At 42.8% G+C, this 24929-nt stretch overlaps 1 protein-coding gene across 6 annotated transcripts; it reads left to right on the top strand.

Moving 5' to 3' along the window:
- Positions 1–5937: 5937 nt before the first annotated feature.
- On the top strand, positions 5938–18909 carry LOC121544759 (calphotin). Of its 6 annotated transcripts, none has more exons than XM_041854884.1 (8): positions 5938–6071; positions 8069–8144; positions 9214–9355; positions 15704–15857; positions 16059–16128; positions 16243–16356; positions 16682–16771; positions 16890–18909. In XM_041854884.1, the coding sequence occupies exons 3-8, from the start codon at positions 9222–9224 to the stop codon at positions 18197–18199; spliced, it is 1872 nt and encodes a 623-aa protein (XP_041710818.1). In that variant the 5' UTR covers positions 5938–6071; positions 8069–8144; positions 9214–9221; the 3' UTR covers positions 18200–18909. The 6 variants fall into 6 exon arrangements, with proteins under 6 accessions (XP_041710818.1, XP_041710816.1, XP_041710817.1 ...); XM_041854882.1 differs by having other exon boundaries at positions 9211–9355; XM_041854883.1 differs by lacking the exon at positions 5938–6071 and adding an exon at positions 7900–7965 and having other exon boundaries at positions 9211–9355.
- Positions 18910–24929: the final 6020 nt, after the last annotated feature.

Here is a 24929-nt window from a genome sequence, read left to right as displayed (position 1 = left end):
GGCTCTCTGTTTGTTGTTGGCATTTCCTGCCTAAGTTTGACCACTTTGCCAATGAAGTAATCATTAAAATAATTGGCAACATCAAATGGTTTTGTGAGTACGGAGAGTTCGACCCTGCCTTACACAGGAAGCGGCACAGGTCCTAATCCAGGCACTTGTCATCTCCCGTCTGGACTACTGCAACTCGCTGTTGGCTGGCCTCCCTGCCTGTGCCATTAAACCCCTACAACTCATCCAGAATGCCGCAGCCCGTCTGGTGTTCAACCTTCCCAAGTTCTCTCACGTCACCCCCCTCCTCCGCACACTCCACTGGCTTCCAGTTGAAGCTCGCATCCGCTACAAGACCATGGTGCTTGCCTATGGAGCAGTGAGGGGAACGGCACCTCTGTACCTTCAGGCTCTGATCAGTCCCTACACCCAAACGAGGGCATTGCGCTCATCCACCTCTGGCCTGCTGGCTCCCCTTCCTCTGCGGAAGCATAGTTCCCGCTCAGCCCAGTCAAAACTGTTCGCTGCTCTGGCACCCCAATGGTGGAACAAGCTCCCTCACGACGCCAGGACAGCGGAGTCACTCACCACCTTCCGGAGACATTTGAAACCCCACCTCTTTAAGGAATACCTGGGATAGGATAAAGGAATCCTTCCCCCCCCAATTGTAAAGTGGTTATCCCACTGGCTATAGGGTGAACGCACCAATTTGTGAGTCGCTCTGGCTAAGAGCGTCTGCTAAATGACGTTAATGTGCCCTTGAGCAAGGCACTTAACCCTAATTGCTCCTGTAAGTCGCTCTGGATAAGAGCGTCTGCTAAATGACTAAAATGTAAAATGTAAATGTAAAATAAATAAGCCATCTGATTCGATTAAAGAAGAGTTGAATTTGTCTTTCTGCCCATCATTTCATTTAAAGTACTCCAAAGTGTGTTTTCCATCATTCTAATTGATATTGGCTTCATAATACAGTTTCTTCTTCTTTTTGTTGAGTTTAGTCACATAATTTCTCAATTTGCAGTAAGTCAGCCAGTCAAATGTGCAGCCAGACTTATTAGCCACTCCTTTAGCCCCGTCTCTTTCAACCATACCGTTTTTCAATTCCTCATCAATCCATGGAGCCTTAACAGTTCTAACAGTCAGTTTCTTAACAGGTGCATGTTTATCAATAATTGGAAGAAGCAATTTCATAAATTCATCAAGTGCAGCGTCTAGGTGCTCCTTATTAACCACATCAGACCAACAAATATTTTTAACATCATCCACATAAGAGTCACAGCAAAATCTTTTGTATGATCTCTTATACACTATTTTAGGCCCAGCTTTTAGAACTTTGGCTTTCCTGGATATAGCCACTATATTGTGATCACTGCATCCAATGGGTACGGATACAGCTTTAGAACAAAGTTCTACAGTATTAGTAAAAGTGTGATCAATACTAGTGGATGATCTTGTTCCTGTAGTGTTTGTAACCCCCCTTGTAGGTTGATTAATAACCTGAACCAGATTACAGGCACTGGATACAGCGAGAAGCTTCCTCTTGAGTGGACAACTTGATGAAAACCAGTCAATATTCAGGTCCCCAAGAAAGTAGACCTCTCTGTTTACGTCACATACACTATCAAGCATTTCACACATATTATTTAGATACTGACTGTTAGCACTTGGTGGCCTAAAGCAACACCCCAAAAGAAAAGGCTTTAGATGTGCCAAGTGAACCTGCAACCACAACACTTCAATAACACTTGACATAAGATCTTCTTTAAGCATTACAGGGATATGACTCTGAATATATACAGCAACACCTCCCTCATAAGCATTCCTGTCTCTTCTATAGATCTTATATCATTGTATTGCTACTACTGTATCATCAAATTCATTATCTAAGTGAGTCTAAGAAATGGCTAATATATGAATGTTATCTGATGTTAGTAAGTTATTGATTTCATTAACCTTATTTCTAAGGCTACATATATATTAATATGGGCTATTTTCAGCCCTTTCCTGGGTAGCTCATCAGCGATAGACATAATATGGAAAATAGCAAACAAAGCAAGAGAAAAATATATACATTAATCCGTCCATTAATCAGTTGGTGTGTGTAAGTGTGTGTGTGTGTGCTGAGGGGTTTAAGCTACGAACCCATAGGCTTGGCTCTCTCATCCCTTCCAGGCTTTTGGGAGGGAGGGTGGACAATGAGCCTGTCATAGCGGATGTAAGCAATGTCCCCAAGCGCTCTGGCAGCTTTCATGGCTAGGATAAGTTCTTCCCTCTTCTGGCGCACAGCTTCAGGATAGTCCTCGTTGAGGAAGATATACGTTCCTCTCAAGTACTTGTCTCTTTCCAGAACAGCTACCTTGTCCTTGAAGCAAAGTGATAACACATTAAGTTGTTGTATAAATACAAAATATCTGACATTGTATTCCCATTTGAACTTTGCTGTGACTTTTGAATGGCAGGTAGCCTAGCGGTTAAGAATATTGGGCCAGTAATCATAAAGTCGCTGGTTTGTGTCACCGAGCTGGCTAGTTGAAAAATCTGTCGATGTGCCCTTGAGCAAGGCACTTAACCCTAATTGCTCCAGGGTCATCTTCAATAGTGGATGATCCCTGGCCGTGACCCCACTCTCCGAGGGTGTCTCAGGGGCAGTGGAATATACAAAAAACAAATGTCCAATTCACATATAATACACATTTGTACATGTGTGAAATAGGACAAACGTAAGCACCCACCTAACTATTATTAAACGGTTGTCAGTGCAGTAATAAGTCATTTAGATGACAACTAAACCAAAAATCAGACGTTTTTCTATTGGAATTTGGTTGTGCTTTTATACTGAACAAAAATAAAAACGAAACATGTAAATTGTTGGTCCCATGTTTCATGAGCTGAAATAAAAGATCCCAGAAATGTTCCAAACGCACAAAAAGCTTATTTCTCTCAACTTGTGTGCACAAATTTGTTTACATCCCTGTTAATGAGCATTTCTCCTTTGCCAAAATAATCCATCCACCTGACAGGTGTGGCATATCAAGAAGCTGATTAAAAAGCATGATCATTACACAGATGCACTTTGTGCTGAGGACAATAAAATGCCACTCTAAAATGTGCAGTTTTGTCACACAACAGATGTCTCAAGTTTTGAGGGAGCATGCAATTGGCATGCTGACTGTAGGAATGTCCACCAGAGCTGTTGCCAGAGAACTAAATGTTCATTTCTCTACCATAAGCCGCCTCCAACGTCGTTTTAGAGAATTTGGCAGTAAGTCCAACCGGCCTAACAACCACAGACCTTATGTAACCACGCCAGCCCAGGACCTCCACATCCGGCTTCTTCACCTGCGGGATCTTCTGAGACCAGCCACCCGGACAGCTGATGAAACTGAGGAATTTTTCTGTCTGTATTAAAGCCCCTTTGTGGGGAAAAACTCATTCTGATTGGCTGGGCCTGGCTCACCCATGGCTGCACCCCTGCCCAGTCATGTGGAATCCATAGATTAGGGCCTAATGAATTTATTTCAATTGACTGATTTCCTTATATGAACTGTAACTCAGTAAAATCCCTGAAATTGTTGCAAGTGTTTATAAGTTTATTCAGGACATCTAAAAGTATGTTTGCTGCTAAATGTTAGCATATCAGTCCCGTGGCCCATCGCCTGGTCTGCAGGACCCGGGGAGACAACTCTGTGATGACCCTACAAGCAATTCAGGTGAGAGAGAGAGAGCGGGAGAGAGAGAGAGGGAGGGGGAAAGAGGGAGAGAGCGAGATAGAGAAGAAGTTGGGAGGTTGACAAGAGGATTCTGCATGTAGAGCACATTTGTTGACACTGATGTCACACACAGGTGTTGCTGTTCCTCTTGGTGGCGTTCTGCTTATCCTTTCCTTTTCTGAGTGTTCCTTCCCAGGGCGTTGTGACGTCATCGGCCACGGGCACCAGCTCTTCCACTTCCTCCTCTCCCTCTGCACGCTGACCCAACAGGAAGCTGTGCTTGAGGACTTCCTGTCCCGGCGGGTGTTCTTGACGAGTGAGCACGGGGAGTGCCGCCACCTGGTGGCAGCCGTGTCATTTCCTGTCTTGGTGTTCTGTAGCGAGCTGACAGCTGTGGTCATGTGGAGACGGGTGAAGAGGAGGCTGAGGAAGGAGGACACATAGAGAGATGGGAGGGAAGGGAGGATGGAAGGAGGTAGAGAGAGAGTGGGAGAGAGAGAGAGCTGGTGTTCTGTCGCAAGCTGACAGATGTGGCCATGAGGAGACGGGTGGAGAGGAGGCTGAGGAAGGAGGACAGATTGATAGGGGGATTGAAGGGAAGATGGAGGGAGGTAGAGAGCAGAGGAAGAAAGGGTCAAAGAGGAAGGATACAGAAATTTGGGAATTGTAAGATGAATTGTAATACATTGTAATGCCTTCCTACGATGACATGACATCTAACTTTAAGCCATTGATGATCATAGGCTTAGAAAATGTTGAGATGGTTGAAAAGGTTGTTTCATTTGTAGTGTGCACCTTTGGCCATAGGGAGGCAGTGTCTACTGTCATTACTATCTACTGCAGGGAGAGTTGTGAAGCAAATATGAATACTTTTGCACCAAGAACAATGATTATGTGACTACACTGGGCACAGCCAGAAGAGGACTGGCCACCCCTCGGTTTATTCCTATGTTCCTGCCTGTCTAGGGAGTTTGTCTAAGCCACTGTGTATTGCTTGCTCTTTGTGGTTTTTGGCTGGGTATCTTGTAAAGCTCTTTGTGACAACTGCTGATGTAAAAAGGGCTTTATAAAATACATTTGATTGAGTATGTTTCTATTGGAAAGATTTTTAGAAGTTCACACTGTTTATGTTCACATTGTTTCAATTGTAATTTTTCAAACAATAAACTATACATTCTGACACATATAATAATAATAATATGCCATTTAGCAGACGCTTTTATCCAAAGCGACTTACAGTCATGCGTGCATACATTTTTGTGTATGGGTGGTCCCGGGGATCGAACCCACTACCTAGGCGTTACAAGCGCCGTGCTCTACCAGCTGAGCTACAGAGGACCACACACATGCATCTTGCAGCAATGTGATCCTCTTCACATGAATGCACACACAGTCACATACACAGGTTTATTGAGCCATGGCTGCTGTGTGTGTCTGTGAAGATAGGTGAGACCCTGTTGGTATGTCTCACTAAGCACACTGGGTTGACATCATGCTAAAACTCCTCTACGACGTTCTAGCTTCGCCTCAAACACACAGCCACTGTATTCACCTCTCACGTAATGGCACACTGACACTAGATTGGTCAGCTGCAATGTCAGAATTGTCTATATTGTAAAAATTAATGAAAGCTTTTTGGTCTTCATTTAAGTTTAGGGTTAGCAGTGTGGTTAAGGTTAGGGTTAAGATTGGGGTTAGGTTTAAAATCTGATTTTATGATTTTGTGGAGCTGCCTCCTCCAGGTCAAGATTCATGGCAATGAATGCCAACCTGCACATTGTATTCACCTCTCACATAATGACACTGGGCTTTTACTGCTTTTTAAGAAGTACTTACTTTTCACTGCTGTAAGCACAGTGCAACAATACGTAATGAACTCGTTGCACTGTTTTAAGAGTAATACTTTCCCAGTAATAAAAACACACTCATGTAAGGGTTGAATGTGAAGTGTTTCGTAAAATTACAATATCTGTGCAGGTCTTTACATATAAAACGTTCATATACTTAACGTAATAAAGTTGAGCTGTGATAGTTGTGATTCTGAAAGCTAGACTAAAGGCAGACATGTTAACTCTTATCAGGAGGGTGTGAGAGAGAGATAAAGCATGCCAGAATATGACAAGTGTGTCACATTGAGCGAGAAAGAAAGAATTGCTTGCTGCTGAATGACAAATGGAATCAGAGATCAGTGAGAAGAGAACAGAGAGACAGAGAAAGTTAGTGTGACAGAGACAGACAGAGAGGGAGAGAGGTGGTGGCTGTAGTGTACCATATTGACATGGCACATTTGGGTGAGGAGGTGTCGCTGTCTGTTGACCGTCTGTGACAAGGTCAGAGGTCAAGCGGTCTGACCCTGCGAAATATTTTTAATCTGTGAGTAATCATTTCTCTTCATCTGTGTGTTTGTGTGTGTTATTTGTACGTGTGTGTGTGTGCTTGTGGGCCTTTGTGTGAATACTGTACAGTATATACTCCATGAATACTGTATCTGCTTGTTCGCATTTTAAATCTCCTCAAACTGTCATGTGTCATACGCAATATGAACTGGTGTTTCTCATCTCCTTTCTCTCCCTCTATCATCTCAGTGGCGCACACAGCTGGGGTCACAATACTCTACCCGCCACCAGTTATCAAGGGTTAAACATCAGTTGGCGGCTGCTGTGCACTGATAAAATAGTTGTCAGTTTGATATCACTGTACAGTAACCCCTTATCTGTCACAAATGCATGCACAGCAAGAGATACTCTGTCACAGTCTTGTACGAGAACATCAACAACTGCTTGATGCCAATTCCCAGAACACAAGAGCCTCTTGAAAGAGATGAATGAAAAAAAGAAAGAGAGAGAAAGATAGTGTGTGTTTCAGTATTACAGCCTTCACAGTCTGTACAGTGAAAGTTAGTAATGTCCCTTTAACACGTACAAATGCCAGTGCTGTTCAGTATTTGCCCTCTGTCCTGTGTGTTCAAGGCTGTCAATGAGTAAACTGGCTGGCTTTTGAGGACAGAGGAATCTGTTTCGATACAGTGGAGCGGTCACAGTTATTCTCATGACATTCCTCTCAGAACAGTGGAGCGGTCACAGTTATTCACATGATATTCCTCTCAGAACTGAGCTGCACTCTGATGAAGAATTTAGAATAGTTTTTTGTATTTCTTGATAAAATAAGGACTTTAAAAAACTAAACTGAGTGTAATTAGTGGAGAGTGTGAATGGTAAGATTGCCGTAGGCTACAGTCTAAGATTTAGGTGGCAGGGAAAACCTGTTCATTAACACTGTTCTTTGAAGTGTGAGTTTTCCGGTGTGGTCGAAACAACCTGTTCCTCTGTGCAAGCATACAGGGTGTGTGTGTGTGTGCGTGCATGAGTGTGTGTGTAAGGATTACAGTATTTGCTCATGGGTTACATGGACGAAGATTTTACATTTCAATATTTATCTGCAATACACTGTAGGTTGTTTGGATTTTTTGATTGTTTAGATTGTTCACTTCAGGGGTGTAATCATTTGTCCATACAGTTGAAAACAGAGAGTTTCTATTAGACAAATTAATTTAGCTGGAGACACTTATCTCCCTCACTAACTTTAAGCATCAGTTGTCAGAGCACCTTACCGATCACTGCACCTGTACACAGCCCATCTGAAATTAGCCCGCCCAACTACCTCATCCCTATATTGTTATTTATTTTGCTCATTTGTACCCCAGTATCTCTATTTGCACATCATCTCTTGCACATCTATCATTCCAGTGTTAATACTAATTGTAATTATTTTGCACTATAGCCTATTTATTGCCTTACCTCCATAACTTGCTACATTTGCACACACTGTATATATATGTATTTCTGTTGTATTTTTGACTTTGTTTTGTTTTACCCCATATGTAACTCTGTGTTGTTGTTTTTATCGCACTGCTTTGCTTTATCTTGGCCAGGTCGCAGTTGTAAATGAGAACTTGTTCTCAACTGGTTTACCTGGTTAAATAAAGGTGAAAAAAAAAAAATGTGTTCCCTTTGGTTCTGTTTGGTTCTGTTTGGTTCCTAGTGAATACACCCCAGGTACAGAGAGAGGAGTAGAACGAGCGCTCTAATTTTTATGAGAACAGGCTTTTGTATCATCCTATCAAAATGCTTTTCAATGAACACCAGCCCATTTTGATTGGCTCAAATCAATGGGTCATTGATTGGCAGTGGCAGTGAGACCCCTCCCACCAGGTGAAAGTGTTTCAGAGAACACAGAATGGAACTGACATTATGTCACACTTGGAATGGTAGAATAGAATATAAACAATGTTAATGATATCAGTTGTCAGATGTTTATTTGATTTGAATGTTAATAACTGAGTATTTTTCTATCTGCTATTGGAAACACAGGATGTTGACAGATGGACTTGGGTTATGCGTTTGATTGGATTGTAACAGTCAAGATGTTATCCCTGTGAATCACAAGGTAAGTCCTCTCTTGTATGAAATACTGTAGAAGCCATGTGCACAATGAACATGTCATGTATCTGTCGTTTTTCTTTTGTTTCACTGTTTTTAGATCACTTTTTTTAGACAAGTGTTTATCACCATTTCCATTTTGTTTTTACTTTGATTCGAATGTTTCTCACACTTGTTGATAACACTGTACAGACATTGTTTTTGCTGCTATCCCAATCATTGATTGAGCAAGTGCAGTAAGTGATTGATTAATTAATGAACAGTATTTAAGTGAGAGTAGCCTATCAGAAAATAGGACTTTTCCTGTCATCAGTAAGTGATGTATTTGATGTGGTCCGGTAGGGCTGCATTGTTGTCTCTGCTCTCATAATTACAGGCTTATTTGTTGGATTGTATTCCAGCAATCGTCAGTGTTATCTTATTTGTGCAATGAATTTGTCTGTCTGTCCTGTCCTTTTTTCTTTTGTCCATGTGCACATTATTCTTATAGGCACATTTTTTGGGGGGTTTAAATATTGGTGCTGATTACTGCCAGCAATATATACATCCCTCACTATTTTGTTTAAGATAGTGGAAACGTTTTTGCTGTCTTCCCATCTACTGTAAGGGTGTAACCAGGCCCCTCACCCTCAAGTGCTATAAGCAAGTAGCCAACACCTCCTTTAGTAGATATGGGTGCAGACAGGGCTGGGTATTGTATGAGAATAGGGTGATTCCTCACTAAACCAGGGCAAAAAAGTCTGTGTTACTGTGGAAATGCCCTCCTTTGGAAAAATTATTGTTGACATGTATTTGACATCTGTATCCGGAATTTTGAAATGCCCATAGAGTATATTATGTTCAACTATATATACAAATGTGTACTCTGCTCTGTTTTGGCTATTTCTCTTTGATCATGTAACCATAAATGTGGCCATAAGTACATATTGACATCATCAATCCAACTATACACAAGCTAAACACTTCTTTCAGTAGATGAAATGCTTGTATTTCACCCAAGCACACACGGAAGCATGCATTCACCCACCCGCTCTCTTTCTCTCCACCTTGCTCACTCACGTGTCCCCCTGCAGCAGCAGTTGCCATGGTGCAGGTGAGAGAGGTCATGGGGTCGTGGGCAGCGCCAGGGTTGGGGTCATTCTCTTCAGAGGTCGTCGTGTTCTCTCTGCTCTTCCTCCTCCTCTCCATCATTCTCGCCCTTTGCACTAACTGCAGAAGGTCAGTGATAAATTAATTTAATGATTTTGTATTTCTCAGGGACCATAACATAACTTCTTATTTTGTTGCATAAGAGCGAGCATTTGATGCCTGTGAGTATATTACCATACATGGCAGGCTTACAGGTATGAGGTGTAGGTTAATGTATGAATGAAACATGCATGGAGTGCAGTGCTCCAGGCTACAACCAGTTCACCCCTCCCTACAGTACATGATAGCCTCAGGTTAAAATTCCAGAACACTTTCTCCTATCCACTGCGGCTATGGAAAGAGTGGTTTTACATGTAAACCATGACTATAAAAGTAATGTATATGTAGGAATGCTCACAGTGTACTTATGGATCAATGTCATGATACTCTACACCACAGGAGGTTGGTGGCGCCTTAAATGGGGAGGACGGGCTTGTGGTAATGACTGGAGTGGAATCAGGGGAATGGTATCAAATACATCAAACATTTTTTCCATGTATTTGATGCCATTCCATTTGCGCCGTTCCAGCCATTATTATGAGCCGTCCTGCCCTCAGCAGCCTCCTGATACTCTACGCCTGATAGGATAATTGAGTCTTTGAATGCCATATTGAGTGCTTTTGTCTTGTCATAAACCAAAATATGTCTCTAACGCATGCACTAACACACACACACTCTCCGGGAATTCCTCTGGTATGAGGAATAGGCCCCTCTGGCTCTACATTACGAGACACATTTCACATAACGTACATAATGTAATGTATAGGTCGATACCACCAGTAAATCACTCATTGTCTGAGGAAGGAAAAAATCTCTTTCTCTCTTTTTTGAGAGAGAATACACATACCTTCAAACACTGCATTCTATGCATGTCTCCAATGATTTGATAGTGTCAGTGCAACAGTTCCCTCCTGTGATACAATCAGACTAATGGGTGATTCCTCACAAATCTAGAACAAAGAAAAAGACCATGATTTGGGGGATTTTCACTAAATTGTATCCATAGAAAGGTCCTTTGGTGGAAGGATTGTTGACATGTATTAGCCATTTGTATCTGAAAGCATAATTGAGAAATAATTAATCAAAGTTGGCATATTTATGACATTTTGGCCTCACCCAGGCCTCCTTTAAGAATCCATAATGTTTCATCTGTATGTGCTACAAAGCAAAAGTTGGTGTCATATGAAGCTTTACCGCTTGCTCTGTACTATGAGTAGTATTTTGATTTCAACAACACATTTCTTACATTTATGAATATTGTTGATTTGGATAAATTGTTGATTTGGATAATTTTTCAATATATTGTTGAACATAATATACTCTACATATTCCAGAGGGGGATCTCTGCTACTTTTAGAGTTATCACCGTGCCTAGTTACAGCTTCCACAACCCCGGCCACAGCAAAGTTTTATACTCGCCTATGAGAGATTTCATAACTTTTAAAACCATGACCAGCGAGAGACTGTCAAAGAATACAGCAAAGAGCTGCTGTTTTTAAGAGTGAGTTCATGTCTAGGTTTTATTCAGCACTGTCAACGCTGTTTTTATTCAACACTATTACAAAACATAAAATGCTCTTCTCTCTACTTCCACTCGCGTTGCAGCTGCAATGAATGAGTAGCCAAGTGTATCGATAGCCCTGTGGTTTTATTATTATTAGCAGCTAGTCGTGTCTATTTAATATCGAGGAACATTTCACTCTTTCTGGTCATAGGAACAACATGAATTTGTGCCTGAGGCAGATGCGGTGCGACTCGAGTTTCGCCATCAGGTGGAAGACTGTGTCCCCTCTTTCTGGTCAGCCTCACCAGAGGAAAGGCAGGAGAGAGCGAGACAGTGAGAGGCAGACCCTCTGCTGCTCTCTCCCTCCCTCTGCTGAGACTAATGCTGTGTTCCAGACAACTGGGAAAAATAGTTTTGAACAGTCATCCAACTCGGAAACTTGGGCATCTTTCTAAAGCGCCGACATTCCGACCTGAAGTTCACAGACGTCATTATTTTTTTTCAAGTTCCCAGTTGTCTTTAAAGCACCATGACCATCAGCTGCAGGTACTTACACTATATATACAAAAGTATGTGGACACCCCTTCAAATGAGTGGATTCGGCTATTTCAGTCACATACACCTGCCAGCAACGGGTAAAACTGAGCACACAGCCATGCAATCTCCATAGGTAACATTGGTAGTAGAATGGCCTTACTGAAGAGCTCAGTGACTTTCAACGTGGCACCGTCATAGGATGCCACCTTTCCAACAAGTCATTTCGTAAAATTGCCCCGGTCAACTGTAAGTGCTGTTATTGTGAAGTGGAAACGTCTAGGAGCAACAACGGCTTAGCCGCGAAGTGGGTCACAAGCTTACAGAACGGGACCGCCGAGTGCTGAAGCGCGTAGCCCGTAAAAATCGTCTGTCCTCGCTTGCAACATTCACTATCGAGTTCCAAATTTCCTCTGGAAGCAACGTCAGCACAATAACTGTTCGTCAGGAGCTTCATGAAATGGGTTTCTATGGCCAATGGACGAATCATGGTTCGGGCTAGGCCCCTTAGTTCCAGTGAAGGGAAATCTTAACGCTACAGCAAACAATTACATTCTAGACGATTCAGTGCTTCCAACTTTGTGGCAACAGTTTGGGGAAGCAAATTATTTAAATGTATGCTCAGCTGTGCCTCGCAGGTGCTACACCAAATTATACTATTTACACTTTGTGGTCAATTTTGACAGCAGAATACATGTTTCTGACTCATATCGATACCACATAGGCTGTTTTCTAAATGAGAATTATTTTTATAGGGGAAGTTGCTCTTTAACCCCCTAAGGTCGATGTCCGTGCCCTCGCGGAAATATAATTAGCATAATAACAAAAATCCCTATAGAAATCCGTCAGTTTAAGCTTGAGATGCATTGGATACATCTCAGTCCACCGTATCCGCCTATGTCGCACTTCCGCATCTGGGGTGACAGAGCTAGAGCGGTGTTTGTCAGACCATGAGACATCCCGAAAATCGGTCTTCTCACAAAATTGTCTGTAGCGTCCGAATGATTTGGCCTACAAATTATTATGACCCATCTATGGAAAGATGAGACTCATGAACACGATCTTGTTCCGTTTTGCTCTACGACCCCCACAAGCATCTTGGGGCTCGTCTGAAGTCGGTATAGCCGATCTGCCAACTTCTGCCTGTAGCATCCGAACAGTTTGGGCTACACACTAATATGACCCATCTGTGGAAAGGTACATGTCAGTTGAAAAATGTATGGAAGTACAGTGCGTAAAGTATTCAGACCACTTGACTTTTTCCATATTTTGTTACATTACAGCCTTATTCTAAAATAGATTTTTTTATTTATTATCCTACATACAATACCCGATTAACGACAAAGGGAAAACACGTTTTTTTGCAAATGTATTAACAATAAAAAACAGATACCTTTTATTTACATAAGTATTCAGACCCTTTGCAATGAGACTCGAAATTGAGCTCAGGTGCATCCTGTTTCCATTGATCATCCTTGAGATGTTTCTACAACTTGATTGGAGTCCACCTGTGGTAAATTCAATTGATTGGACGTGACCTGTCTATATAAGGTCCCACAATTGACAGTGCATGTCAGAGCAAAAACCAAGCCATGAGGTCGAAGGAATTGTCCGTAGATCTCTGAGACAGGATTGTGTCGAGGCACAGATCTGGGAAAAGGTATCAAAAAAAACTTCTGCAGCATTGAAGGTCCCCAAGAACACAGTGGCCTCCATCTCTGCAGCACTCCACCAATCAGGCCTTTATGGTAGAGTGGCCAGACACAAGCCACTCCTCAGTAAAAGGTACATAACAGCCCGCTTGGAGTTTGCCAAAAGGCAACTAAAGACTCTCAGACCATGAGAAACAAGATTCTTTGGTCTGATGAAACCAAGATTGAACTCTTTGGCCTGAATGCCAAGTGTCACGTCTGGAGGAAATCTGGCACCATCCCTACGGTGAATCATAGTGGTGGCAACATCATGCTGTGGGGATGTTTTTCAGCGGTAGGGACTGAGAGACTAGTCAGGATCGAGGGAAAGATGAACGGAGCAAAGTACAGAGCGATGCTTGATGAAAACCTGCTCCAGAGTGCTCAGGACCTCAGACTGAGGCAAAGGTTCACCTTACAACAGGACAACGTCCCTAAGCACACAGCCAAGACAACACAGGAGTGGCTTCGGGACGAGTCTCTGAATGTCCTTGAGTGGCCCAGCCAGATCCCGGACTTGAACCCGATTGAACAAATCTGTGCATCGACGCTCCCCGTCCAACCTGACAGAGCTTGACAGGATCTGTGGAGAAGAATGGGAGAAACTCCCCAAATACAGGTGTGCCAAGCTTGTAGCGTCATACCCAAGTAGACTCGAGGCTGTAATCTCTGCCAAAGGTGCTTCAACAAAGTACTGAGTAAAGCGTCTGAATACTTATGTAAATGTGATATTTTAAGTTTTCTGCTTGTAATACATTTGCAAGAAATTATAAAAACCTGTTTTTGCTTTGTCGTTATGGGGTATTGTGTGTAGATTGAGGATAAAAAAATCTATAAAAATATTTTACAATAAGGCTGTAATGTAACAAAATGTGGAAAAAGTCAAGGGGTCTAAATACTTTCCGAATGCACTGTGCGTGTGTAACCAAAAAAGTGTTAAACAAATCAATATATATTTTACATTATTCAAATAGTCACCCTTTGCCTTGATGACAGCTTTGCACACTCTTGGCATTCTCTCAACCAGCTTCACCTGGAATGCTTTTCCAACAGTCTTGAAGGAGTTCCCACATATGCTGAGCACTTGTTGGCTACTTTTCCTTCACTCTTCTGTCCGACTCATCCCAAACCATCTCAATTTGGTTGAGGTCGGGGGATTGTGGAGGACAGGTCATCTGATGCAGCACTCCATCACTCTCCTTCTTGGTAAAATAGTTCTTACACAGCCTGGAGGTGTGTTGAGTCATTGTCCTGTAGAAAAACAAATGATAGTCCCACTAATCCCAAACCCGATGGGATGGCGTATCGCTGCCGAATGCTGTGGTAGCCGTGCTGGTTAAGTGTGCCTTGAATTCTAAATAAATCACAGGCCAGTGTCACCAGCAAAGCACCATAACACCACCTCCTCCGTGCTTCACGGTGGGAAATGCACATGCGGAGATCATCCGTTCACCCACAACGCGTCTCACAAACACAGCGGTTGGACAGTCTCCTCTGAACAGTTGATGTTGAGATGTGTCTGTTACTTGAACTCTGTGAAGCATTTATTTGGGCTGCAATTTCTGAGGCTGGTAACTCTAATGAACTTATCCTCTGCAGCAGAGGTAACACTGGGTCTTCCATTCCTGTGACGGTCCTCATGAGAGCCAGTTTCATCATAACGCTTGATGGTTTTTGCGACTGCACTTGAAGTTCTTGAAATGTTCCGTATTGACTGACCTACATGTCTTAAAGTAATGATGGACTGTCATTTCTCTTTGCTTATTTGAGCTGTTCTTGCCATAATATGGACTTGGTCTTTTACCAAATAGGGCTATCTTCTGTATACCCCCCTACCTTGTCACAACACAACTGATTGGCTTAAACGCATTAAGAAGGAAAGAAATTCCAAAAATTAACTTTAAGAAGGCACACCTGTTAATTGAAATGCATTCCAGGTGACTACCTCATGAAGCTGGTTGAGAGAATGCCAAGAATGTGCAAAGCTGTCATCAAGGCAAAGGGTGGCTATTTGAAGTGTTTAACACTTTTTTGGTTATTTCGTAATTTTTGATGTCTTCACTATTATTCTACAATGTAAAAAAAATTTAAACCCTTGAATGATTAGGTGTTCTAAAACTTTTGACCGTGTGTGTGTGTGTGTGTGTGTGTAGCTTAGTAGAAGCAGAACGCTCACCACACATCAGTTAGTATGGTGGAGAGGTGAGGAGTGATATATGCCAATTAGTAATGAATAGAATTATTAGGTGGTCATGATAGAAATGAGACCAGGTTGGGAATTTTGCCAGGACACCGGGGTTAACCCCCCTACTCGTGCAATAAGTGCCATTATATTTTTAATGACCAGAGAGTTAGGACACCCGTTTAACGTCCCCTCCGAAAGATGGCACCCTGCGTAGGGCAATGTCCCCTTCACTGCCCTGGGGCATTGGGAACTCCTTAGACCAGAGGGAATAGTGCCCCCTACTGGTCCTCCAACACCACTTCCAGCAGCATCTGGTCTCCCATCCAGGGACCGACCCCTGCTTACCTTCAGAGGCAAGCCAGCACTGGGATGCAGGGTGGTATGCTGCTGTAAAGCATACTGTAAGCATCATTAGATATTTGTTGTACAAGTTCTGATTCTCTAGTTTGTGTTGTGTTCCACAGGCATTCCTTTGAGCTCCGGGATGGTGGTGAGGAGGTGGACAGAACCCAGTCACAGCTGGTCAGAGTGGTGAGAGCTGGGACAGGCAACAACAATGATGACAGCTATGTCCTGACCAGGGTTACACTTGGGATGGGGGTAGGCGCTCAGAAGTCGGTAAGATGGGAGGCAGGGAGATGCGGAGGAAGGAAGGAATGAGTAGAAGGGATCAAATGGGGTTGAAGGGAGTGAAGGGAGGGAGGGATGGATGGATGGAATCCTTTTGCAAGTACTTTGTCCAGAGACCACCAGTGGGGGGGTTATTCTGAACCCAGTATAGCTGTGATGTCATTTGCTGATTATGATTTTGATTGACAGGTGAAGCTGGAGGATGCCCTGGCTGCCAGGGAGAATCCCATGATCAATGACATCAGAAAAGACGAGAGAGGTGGGAAACCCAACTGTTACACTTTTTTTCAGGTGTTATCTAATTACAACGAACAGAGCAGAGGAGAAATGGTTGTCTTACAGTGTGTTCGGTTTTCATCTCCTCCTTGGTTAGATTTCAGTCCCAGACCTGAGGACAGTGTTATTGGTGTCCCAGAGCAGCCTCCTGCTGAGCAGTATGGCACCAGGTTGAAACCCTGGAGGAGCCACAGGGAGGCACCTGATCAAGGTGCTACCTTCACCAATCTCTGTTTCACTCTCTCTGTGTCTCTCTACCTCCGTATTTCTCCCATGTGTCTGGTTGCGTTCATTAATCTCTCCTACCTCCCAACATGTACACTTGTTCACTTCCCTTCACTGATTTGAAAGGAAATGACTGGTATAATGAATATTGATGTAAACTCCCTTGCCTATACCAATCCAATGCTGTTAGATTTGTGGGAAGTAGAACAAGTGTACATTTTAGAAGAAAGGAGATATTATTGGGACACAGCCTATGTCTTTCACACAAGTGTAGTGGGTGAGTTTTACAGGTGTGTTTTGATGCCATGCAGGTGATTCTTCAGGTGCCTTAGAGATTGCAAATGGAAGCCCCGTAGCCATGACGATTAGATCTCCTTCGCCTCCCACCACCGTCGACATTGGTAGGCTATCTGAAATCGCATGTGCATTTCCTCAAACTAATGGGGCTCAATCTCTCTTTGGCTAAGCTTCAGGTTAAGTGAAACTTCTCAATTATTTACTTATTCTCTCACCTTGTAGGTGACCTGAGTGACGTCCTGAATTTCACACCTGAGCTCCACTCAATCCCAGCCCCCATTGCCATGGTGGAAGTCGACACCCCCCTTGAGTCTGTATCCCCACCTGTCTATTCAGAGGACACCCTAGATGCCACCATCGTGAGCAGTCTTAAACCTGTGGAAGCCACCATCGTGGATGTCTCCATCATGAGCAGCCTTGAACCTGTTGATGTTCCCATCCTTGAACCTCTGGATGTCCCCATCGTGAGCAGTCTTGAACCTGTGGAAGACCCCATCGTGGATGTCCACATCATGAGCAGCCTTGAACTTGTGGAAGCCCCCTTAGTGGATCTCCCCATCATGGATGTCCCCATTGTGAACAGCCTTGAACCTGTTGATGCCCCCATCGTGAGCAGTCTTGAACCTGTGGAAGCCCCCATCGTGGAGGTCCCCATCGTGAGCAGTCTTGAACCTGTGGAAGACCCCATCGTGGATGTCCTCATCATGAGCAGCCTTGAACTTGTGGAAGCCCCCTTAGTGGATCTCCCCATCATGGATGTCCCCATTGTGAACAGCCTTGAACCTCTGCAAGCCCCCATCGTGGATGCACCCATCGTGAGCAGCCTTGAATTGGTTGAACCTGTGGATGCTTCCATCGTGAGCAGCCTTGAACCTGTTGAACATGCGGATGCCACTGTCATTAATTACCTTGATATCCTGAATGCTCCAGTTGGCTTAGAGACCCTGGATGCCCCAGTCATGAACAGTCTTGACACACTGGTGCTGGATGCCTTCATTGTGAACAGCCTTGAACTTCTGGACATTCCTGTCATCAATGACCTTGACACTCCAGATACCCCCATCGTAAATATTCTTGACACCCTGGAGCTGGATGCTCCCATCATAGATGTCCCCATCGTGGATGCCCCCATCGTGGACTGCCTTGAACCTGTGGATGTCGCCATCGTGGACAGCCTTGCACCTGTGGATGTTCTCATCATGAATGACATTGACCTCCTCAATGTCCCCGTCATGAACGACCTTGATCTCCTGGAGGCCCCTGCGGAGTTCAGCTCCAGCTTTATCCCTCAGCTTGAAGTAGAGGGTCATGTGGAGGGTGAGGACCAGAACCATGGGCCTTCCCTGTGTGTCCGACCCCAGCACACCTATGAGATCATTGGGGAGCTCACTCCTGATGAACTCTCTGTGGAAGTGGACCTGGCAACCCCAGGCTATCAAACCATAGCTGAACTGGTCCATGAATCAACCACACAGCCTGACGATGACACAACCACAGTCACCGAGCCAGCGGACCAGGCTATGAGACCATAGCTAAACTGGTCCAGGATTCGAGTGCAACCACACTGCCTGAAGATGACCCTATGACAACTACAGTCACAGAGCCAGGGGATCTGGTAACCCCTGGGTATGAAACCATAGCTGAACTGGTCCAGAAATCGAGCGCAACTACACTGCCTGACAATGAGCCAATAACAACCACAGTCACAGAGGCAGGAGAAGGGCTTGACCTGACAAGCCCTCTCTCATTGGTGGAGGAGGTAGAGGAGGGTTTAGTTAAAGTACCACCCCACCCCCTGTGCCTCAATGGAAGGATGAAAAACAGGAGGGATTTTCACCTCCATTACCGGAGAGAAGTGGAGAGATGATCATCGTAGAATATCTCAAGACTTATAAAGCACTGCAAATGTGTGTTATAATGTCGTCAATGCTACTATACTCAACTGTGTCGTATTTCTAGATGTAACATGTCTCAGATGATAAGGGTTGTACCCAGTCCACATATAAAGTAACACTTTATATCTCACTATCCTTCTTATACACTATTTCCAGTCCTTTGATTAGCTTTGCATTAAACTCCGTACAACACAATGCTATGCTACACATTCCATAAGGGAGGACCTTAGGCCCAGAGTAGAACTGGGTCCCCTAACATGTTCCAGAGTAGGCTTTATGTTTGTATGTACTAATACATTACAGGGTGAAGTGGCAATTACACAGTAATAAATCTATGAGTTACTGGTTTCTTTGAGATTCATTCAATTTGGTCCACTTAAGACTCTCTCCCTCTCTAGAATTACAAACATTATACTTTAATGACAATAGTGTTGCATTCTTAATAAATAATTTATGTATATCAACAAATTAAATTGACAACATTATGGGTGTGTCTGAATACCCGTACTTGCGTTATAAATAGAAGGCTTTTTGGGTATGAAAAATGTTTTATAGTATATGACGTTTAGAACATTTTGTATGCTTTAAGTGCCAGGATGTCATTCTAATTTAGGCTTTTCATCAAGTAGAATTTGTGCACAGAGAATGACAGAGGACTCCAGTGGCCAAAAGCCTGTTTTAGCATGGGCACCGCCATTGAGGACTTTCACCATTTTGAAGTAGTCAACTGGGTGGTACTTCCTATGGGTTAAGGAAGGCTCACATAATTCCATCCAGGTCCAAGGATGGATCAGCCAATGAATTAGACTTGTGTGCAAATATTCCATAACTGTAGAGGCAGTAAATTGCCAACCTTGGCTTTATACCTGTTCAGATGACACACTCCTGATGGCAGTATGCACCCTTTCAGTTTGTTTACCAACTGTACTAAAATGTACTACTTCAAAATGGAGTTGGCCTCAATGGCGCTGCCCATGCTCACACAGACGCCATAATGGGACAGATAGAATGTTGCATCCTCTAACTATCTCTATGAATTCGCTACACACTATTGAGGAAGATAATCGTCTTTTCACACTCACGTGTGTTTGACAACAGCTGATAATCAGAATAGGGAACAAGCGCGTTTGAGCACGGCTGAGTAGTATGTTGATATTTGTTGCTTACTGCATACATTTTTACTAAACAGTACATTGTAAATAGTATGTAATACTATTAGTACACAGTATGTAGTTTTAGTAAGTAGTAGGCATTTTCATTTATTTATTCAAAGCTTTACAGGCGAGGGGTAAAACCAATCATTTAGATTTTCTGTACAATATAAAACAAATATAAATCTGGGTTGTAAAATGTCTGTCATCATTAGAACATTTAGGCTTAGCAGAATGAAATTCAAGAGGACAGATGTAATACACCATTAAAATAGTACATTGGAAATCTGTACCTCATTCATTCCCTCAACCATTTGAGGGAATGAATGACACAATCTGAAATTAATTGAACCACTATAGAAATATCACATTCTTGAAGGGGCATGGGGAAATGAAACACCTAATATAATTCCAATTCAATATACTGTGTGCAAGTGCTTTTGTGTGCAGATGCCATTTCTTTATCTCACCACAGTGAGGCGGTACAACTCAATATCTGTTACTGGATTTCTCTCCGTCAATGGAAAGTGAGATGCCAAAGAAGGTGACACATTGAGCCCCTCTAAAACCCAGCTGGCTGCTGTGCATTCCTTCTGAGGAAGGGTGGGGACACCGCAGGAACTAAGGTCAGGAAATGAAACTTAAATACACAACCCTAGCACATACCTTTTAAAAGTAGGCATTGAGAGAAAAATATGCCTTTCGCTCAACTATTATAGCATGCCCATAAGTCTTGTTGAAATAAGTGCAATGTCTTTGAGCTGTTTTACTCTAACATTACGCAACATTAAGAATATAAAACTACAAGGACATTGCTCAACGCCAAATGTTTTGTAAGACCGAATTGTTTCTGCAGCAATTTTGTGGGCCGACATTATGTTGAATCCCACATTGGAATAGCCCACTGGATGGTTCTGTCTATTACCCATTGACAGACATATCCATGGAGATAATTAAAAGTTTACTAGATTAGTTGGTGGATGTAGCCCTGCATGGTGCTGTAAACGCAGTATTTAATTTATTTATATGTGTATACGGAAAGTATTCAGACCCCTTGACCTTGTCCACATTTTGCTAGGTTACAGCCTTATTCTAAAATTGATTAAATTGTTTTTTTTCCCCTCATCAATCTACAGACAATACCCCATAACGACAAATCAAAAACAGGTTTTTAGAAATGATAGCAAATTAATAACTAAAAAACAAACAGATATTACATTTACATAAGTATTCAGACCCTTTACTCAGTACTTTGTTGAAGCCCCTTTGGCAGAGATTACAGCCTTGAGTCTTCTTGGGTATGACGCTACAAGCTTGGCACACCTGTATTTGGGGAATTTCTCCATTCTTCTCTACAGATCCTCTCAAGCTCTGTCAGGTTGGATGGGGAGCGTTGCTGCACAGCTATTTTCAGATCTCTCCAGAGATGTTAGATCGGGTTCAAGTCCGGGCTGTGGCTGGGCCACTCAAGGACATTCAGAGACTTGTCCCGAAGCCACTCATCCGTTGTCTTGGCTGTGTGCTTAGGGTCATTGTCCTGTTGGAAGGTGAACCTTTGCCCCAGTCTGAGGTCCTGAGTGGTCTGGAGCAGGTTTTCATCAAGGATCTCTCTGTACTTTGCTCCGTTCAGCTTTCCCTCGATCCTGACTAGTCTCCCAGTCCCTGCCGCTGAAAAACATGATGCTGCCACCACCATGCTTCACCGTAGGGATGGTGCCAGGTTTCCTCCAGAGGTGATGCTTGGCATTCAGGCCAAAGAGTTCAATCTTGGTTTCATCAGACCAGAGAATCTTGTTTCTCATGGTCTGAGAGTCTTTAGGTGCCTTTTGGCAAACTCCAAGGGGACTGTCATGTGCCTTTTACTGAGGAGTGGCTTCCGTCTAGCCACTCTACCATAAAGGCCTGATTGGTGGAGTGCTGCAGAGATGGTTGTCCTTCTGGAAGGTTCTCCCATCTCCACAGAGGAACTCTAGAACTCTGTCAGAGTGACCTTCAGGTTATTGGCCACCTCCCTGACCAAGGCCCTTCTCCCCAAATTGCTCAGTTTGGCCGGGCAGCCAGCTCTAGGAAGAGTCTTGGTGGTCCCAAACTTCTTCCATTTAAGAATGATGGAGGCCACTGTGTTCTTGGGGACCTTCAATGCTGCATAAATGTTTTGGTACCCTTCCCCAGATCTCTGCCTCAACACAATCCTGTCTCGGAGCTCTACAGACAATTCCTTCGACCTCATGGCTTGGTTTTTGCTCTGAAATGCACTGTCAACTGTGGGACCTTATATAGATGGGTGTGTGCCTTTCCAAATCATGTCCAATCAATTGAATTTACCACAGGTGGACTCAAATCAAGTTGTAGAAACATCTCAAGGATGATAAATGTAAACAGGATGCACCTGACCTCATTTTCGTGTCTCATATCAAAGGGTCTGAATACTTATGTAAATAAGGTATTTCTGTTTATTTTTATTTTTAATACATTAGATTTTTTTTCTCAAAAAAACTTGTTTTCGCTTTGTCATTATGGGGTATTGTTTGTAGATTGCTGAGGATTTTTGGGTAGATTGCTGAAATTGCATTTCTGCTCCCCCCCCAAAGAAACATGCAACGGTGTGCTTTAAGACCATGAGGACGCCTCCGAGCGGTCGGGTAGGCTGTTTGGAGTGTTTTACCGACTGGATAAAAACAAAACAAAAAATAGTTATGTCACCCCCACTTCTAAAAAGAAAGTTGAGCGCCTATATACAGTACCAGTTAAGTGTGAACACAGCTACTCATTCAAGGGTTTTTCTTTATTTTTACTATTTTCTACATTGTACAATAATAGTGAAGACATCAACTATGAAATAACACATATGGAATCATGTAGTAACCAAAAAAGTGTTAAACAAATTAAAATATATTTTATATTTGAGATTCTTCAAAGTAGCCACCCTTTGCCTTGATGACAGCTTATATATTGATTTGTTTAACACTTTTTTGGTTACTACATGATTCCATATGTTATTTCATAGTTTTGATGTCTTCACTATTATTCTACAATGTAGAAAATAGTAAAAATAAAGAATAACCCTTGAATGAGTAGGTGTGTCCACACTTTTGACTGGTACTGTGTGTGTGTGTGTGTGTGTGTGTGTGTGTGTGTGTGTGTGTGTGTGTGTGTGTGTGTGTGTGTGTGTGTGTGTGTGTGTGTATGTATGTATGTATGTATGTATATATATATATATATATATATATATATATATATATATATATATATATATATATATATATATATATATATATATATATTCATACATACAGTGGGGGAAAAAAAGTATTTAGTCAGCCACCAATTGTGCATGTTCTCCCACTTAAAAAGATGAGAGAGGCCTGTAATTTTCATCATAGGTACACGTCAACTATGACAGACAAAATGAGAAGAAAAAAAATCCAGAATATCACATTGTAGGATTTTTAATGAATTTATTTGCACATTATGGTGGAAAATAAGTATTTGGTCAATAACAAAAGTTTCTCAATACTTTGTTATATACCCTTTGTTGGCAATGACACAGGTCAAATGTTTTCTGTAAGTCTTCACAAGGTTTTCACACACTGTTGCTGGTATTTTGGCCCATTCCTCCATGCAGATCTCCTCTAGAGCAGTGGTGTTTTGGGGCTGTTGCTGGGCAACACAGACTTTCAACTCCCTCCAAAGATTTTCTATGGGGTTGAGATCTGGAGACTGGCTAGGCCACTCCAGGACCTTGAAATGCTTCTTACGAAGCCACTCCTTCGTTGCCCGGGCGGTGTGTTTGGGATCATTGTCATGCTGAAAGACCCAGCCACGTTTCATCTTCAATGCCCTTGCTGATGGAAGGAGGTTTTCACTCAAAATCTCACGATACATGGCCACATTCATTCTTTCCTTTACACGGATCAGTCATCCTGGTCCCTTAGCAGAAAAACAGCCCCAAAGCATGATGTTTCCACCCCCATGCTTCACAGTAAGTATGGTGTTCTTTGGATGCAACTCAGCATTCTTTGTCCTCCAAACACGACGAGTTGAGTTTTTACCAAAAAGTTCTATTTTGGTTTCATCTGACCATATGACAGTTTCCCAATCCTCTTCTGGATCATCCAAATGCACTCTAGCAAACTTCAGACGGGCCTGGACATGTACTGGCTTAAGCAGGGGGACACGTCTAGCACTGCAGGATTTGAGTCCCTGGCGGCGTAGTGTGTTACTGATGGTAGGCTTTGTTACTTTGGTCCCAGCTCTCTGCAGGTCATTCACTAGGTCCCCCCGTGTGGTTCTGGGATTTTTGCTCACCGTTCTTGTGATCGTTTTGTCCCCACGGGGTGAGATCTTGCGTGGAGCCCCAGATCGAGGGAGATTATCAGTGGTCTTGTATGTCTTCCATTTCCTAATAATTGCTCCCACAGTTGATTTCTTCAAACCAAGCTGCTTACCTATTGCAGATTCAGTCTTCCCAGCCTGGTGCAGGTCTACAATTTTGTTTCTGGTGTCCTTTGACAGCTCTTTGGTCTTGGCCATAGTCGAGTTTGGAGTGTGACTGTTTGAGGTTGTGGACAGGTGTATTTTATACTGATAACAAGTTCAAACAGGTGCCATTAATACAGGTAACGAGTGGAGGACAGAGGAGCCTCTTAAAGAAGAAGTTACAGGTCTGTGAGAGCCAGAAATCTTGCTTGTTTGTAGGTGACCAAATACTTATTTTCCACCATAATTTGCAAATAAATTCATTAAAAATCCTACAATGTGATTTTCTGGAATTTTTTCTTCTCAATTTGTCTGTCATAGTTGACGTGTACCTATGATGAAAATTACAGGCCTCTCTCATCTTTTTAAGTGGGAGAACTTGCACAATTGGTGGCTGACTAAATACTTTTTTCCCCACTGTACTGCTCAAAAAAAATAAGGGAACACTAAAATAACACATCCTAGATCTGAATGAATGAAATTATCTTGTTAAATACTTTTTTCTTTACATAGTTGAATGTGCTGACAACAAAATCACACAAAAATTATCAATGGAAATCAAATGTATCAACCCATGGAGGTCTGGATTTGGAGTCACCCTCAAAATTAAAGTGGAAAACCACACTACAGGCTGATCCAACTTTGATGTAATGTCCTTAAAACAAGTCGAAATGAGGCTCAGTAGTGTGTGTGTTCTCCATGTGCCTGTATGACCTCCCTACAATGCCTGGGCATGC

This window comes from Coregonus clupeaformis, chromosome 29 (genome assembly GCF_020615455.1).
Source record: "Coregonus clupeaformis isolate EN_2021a chromosome 29, ASM2061545v1, whole genome shotgun sequence".
Taxonomy (NCBI): domain Eukaryota; kingdom Metazoa; phylum Chordata; class Actinopteri; order Salmoniformes; family Salmonidae; genus Coregonus; species Coregonus clupeaformis.
The sequence above is the reverse complement of the archived record's forward strand: the minus strand, read 5'-3'. Positions and strand labels throughout refer to the sequence as shown.

Bases quoted from the DNA above. Each gene is read 5' to 3' on its own strand.
- LOC121544759 (XM_041854884.1), top strand. From the start codon at position 9,222: ATGGTGCAGGTGAGAGAGGTCATGGGGTCGTGGGCAGCGCCAGGGTTG. The intron at 9,356-15,703 runs GTCAGTGATAAA...TGTGTTCCACAG, and splicing joins CTTTGCACTAACTGCAGAAG to GCATTCCTTTGAGCTCCGGG. The intron at 15,858-16,058 runs GTAAGATGGGAG...TTTGATTGACAG, and splicing joins GGGTAGGCGCTCAGAAGTCG to GTGAAGCTGGAGGATGCCCT.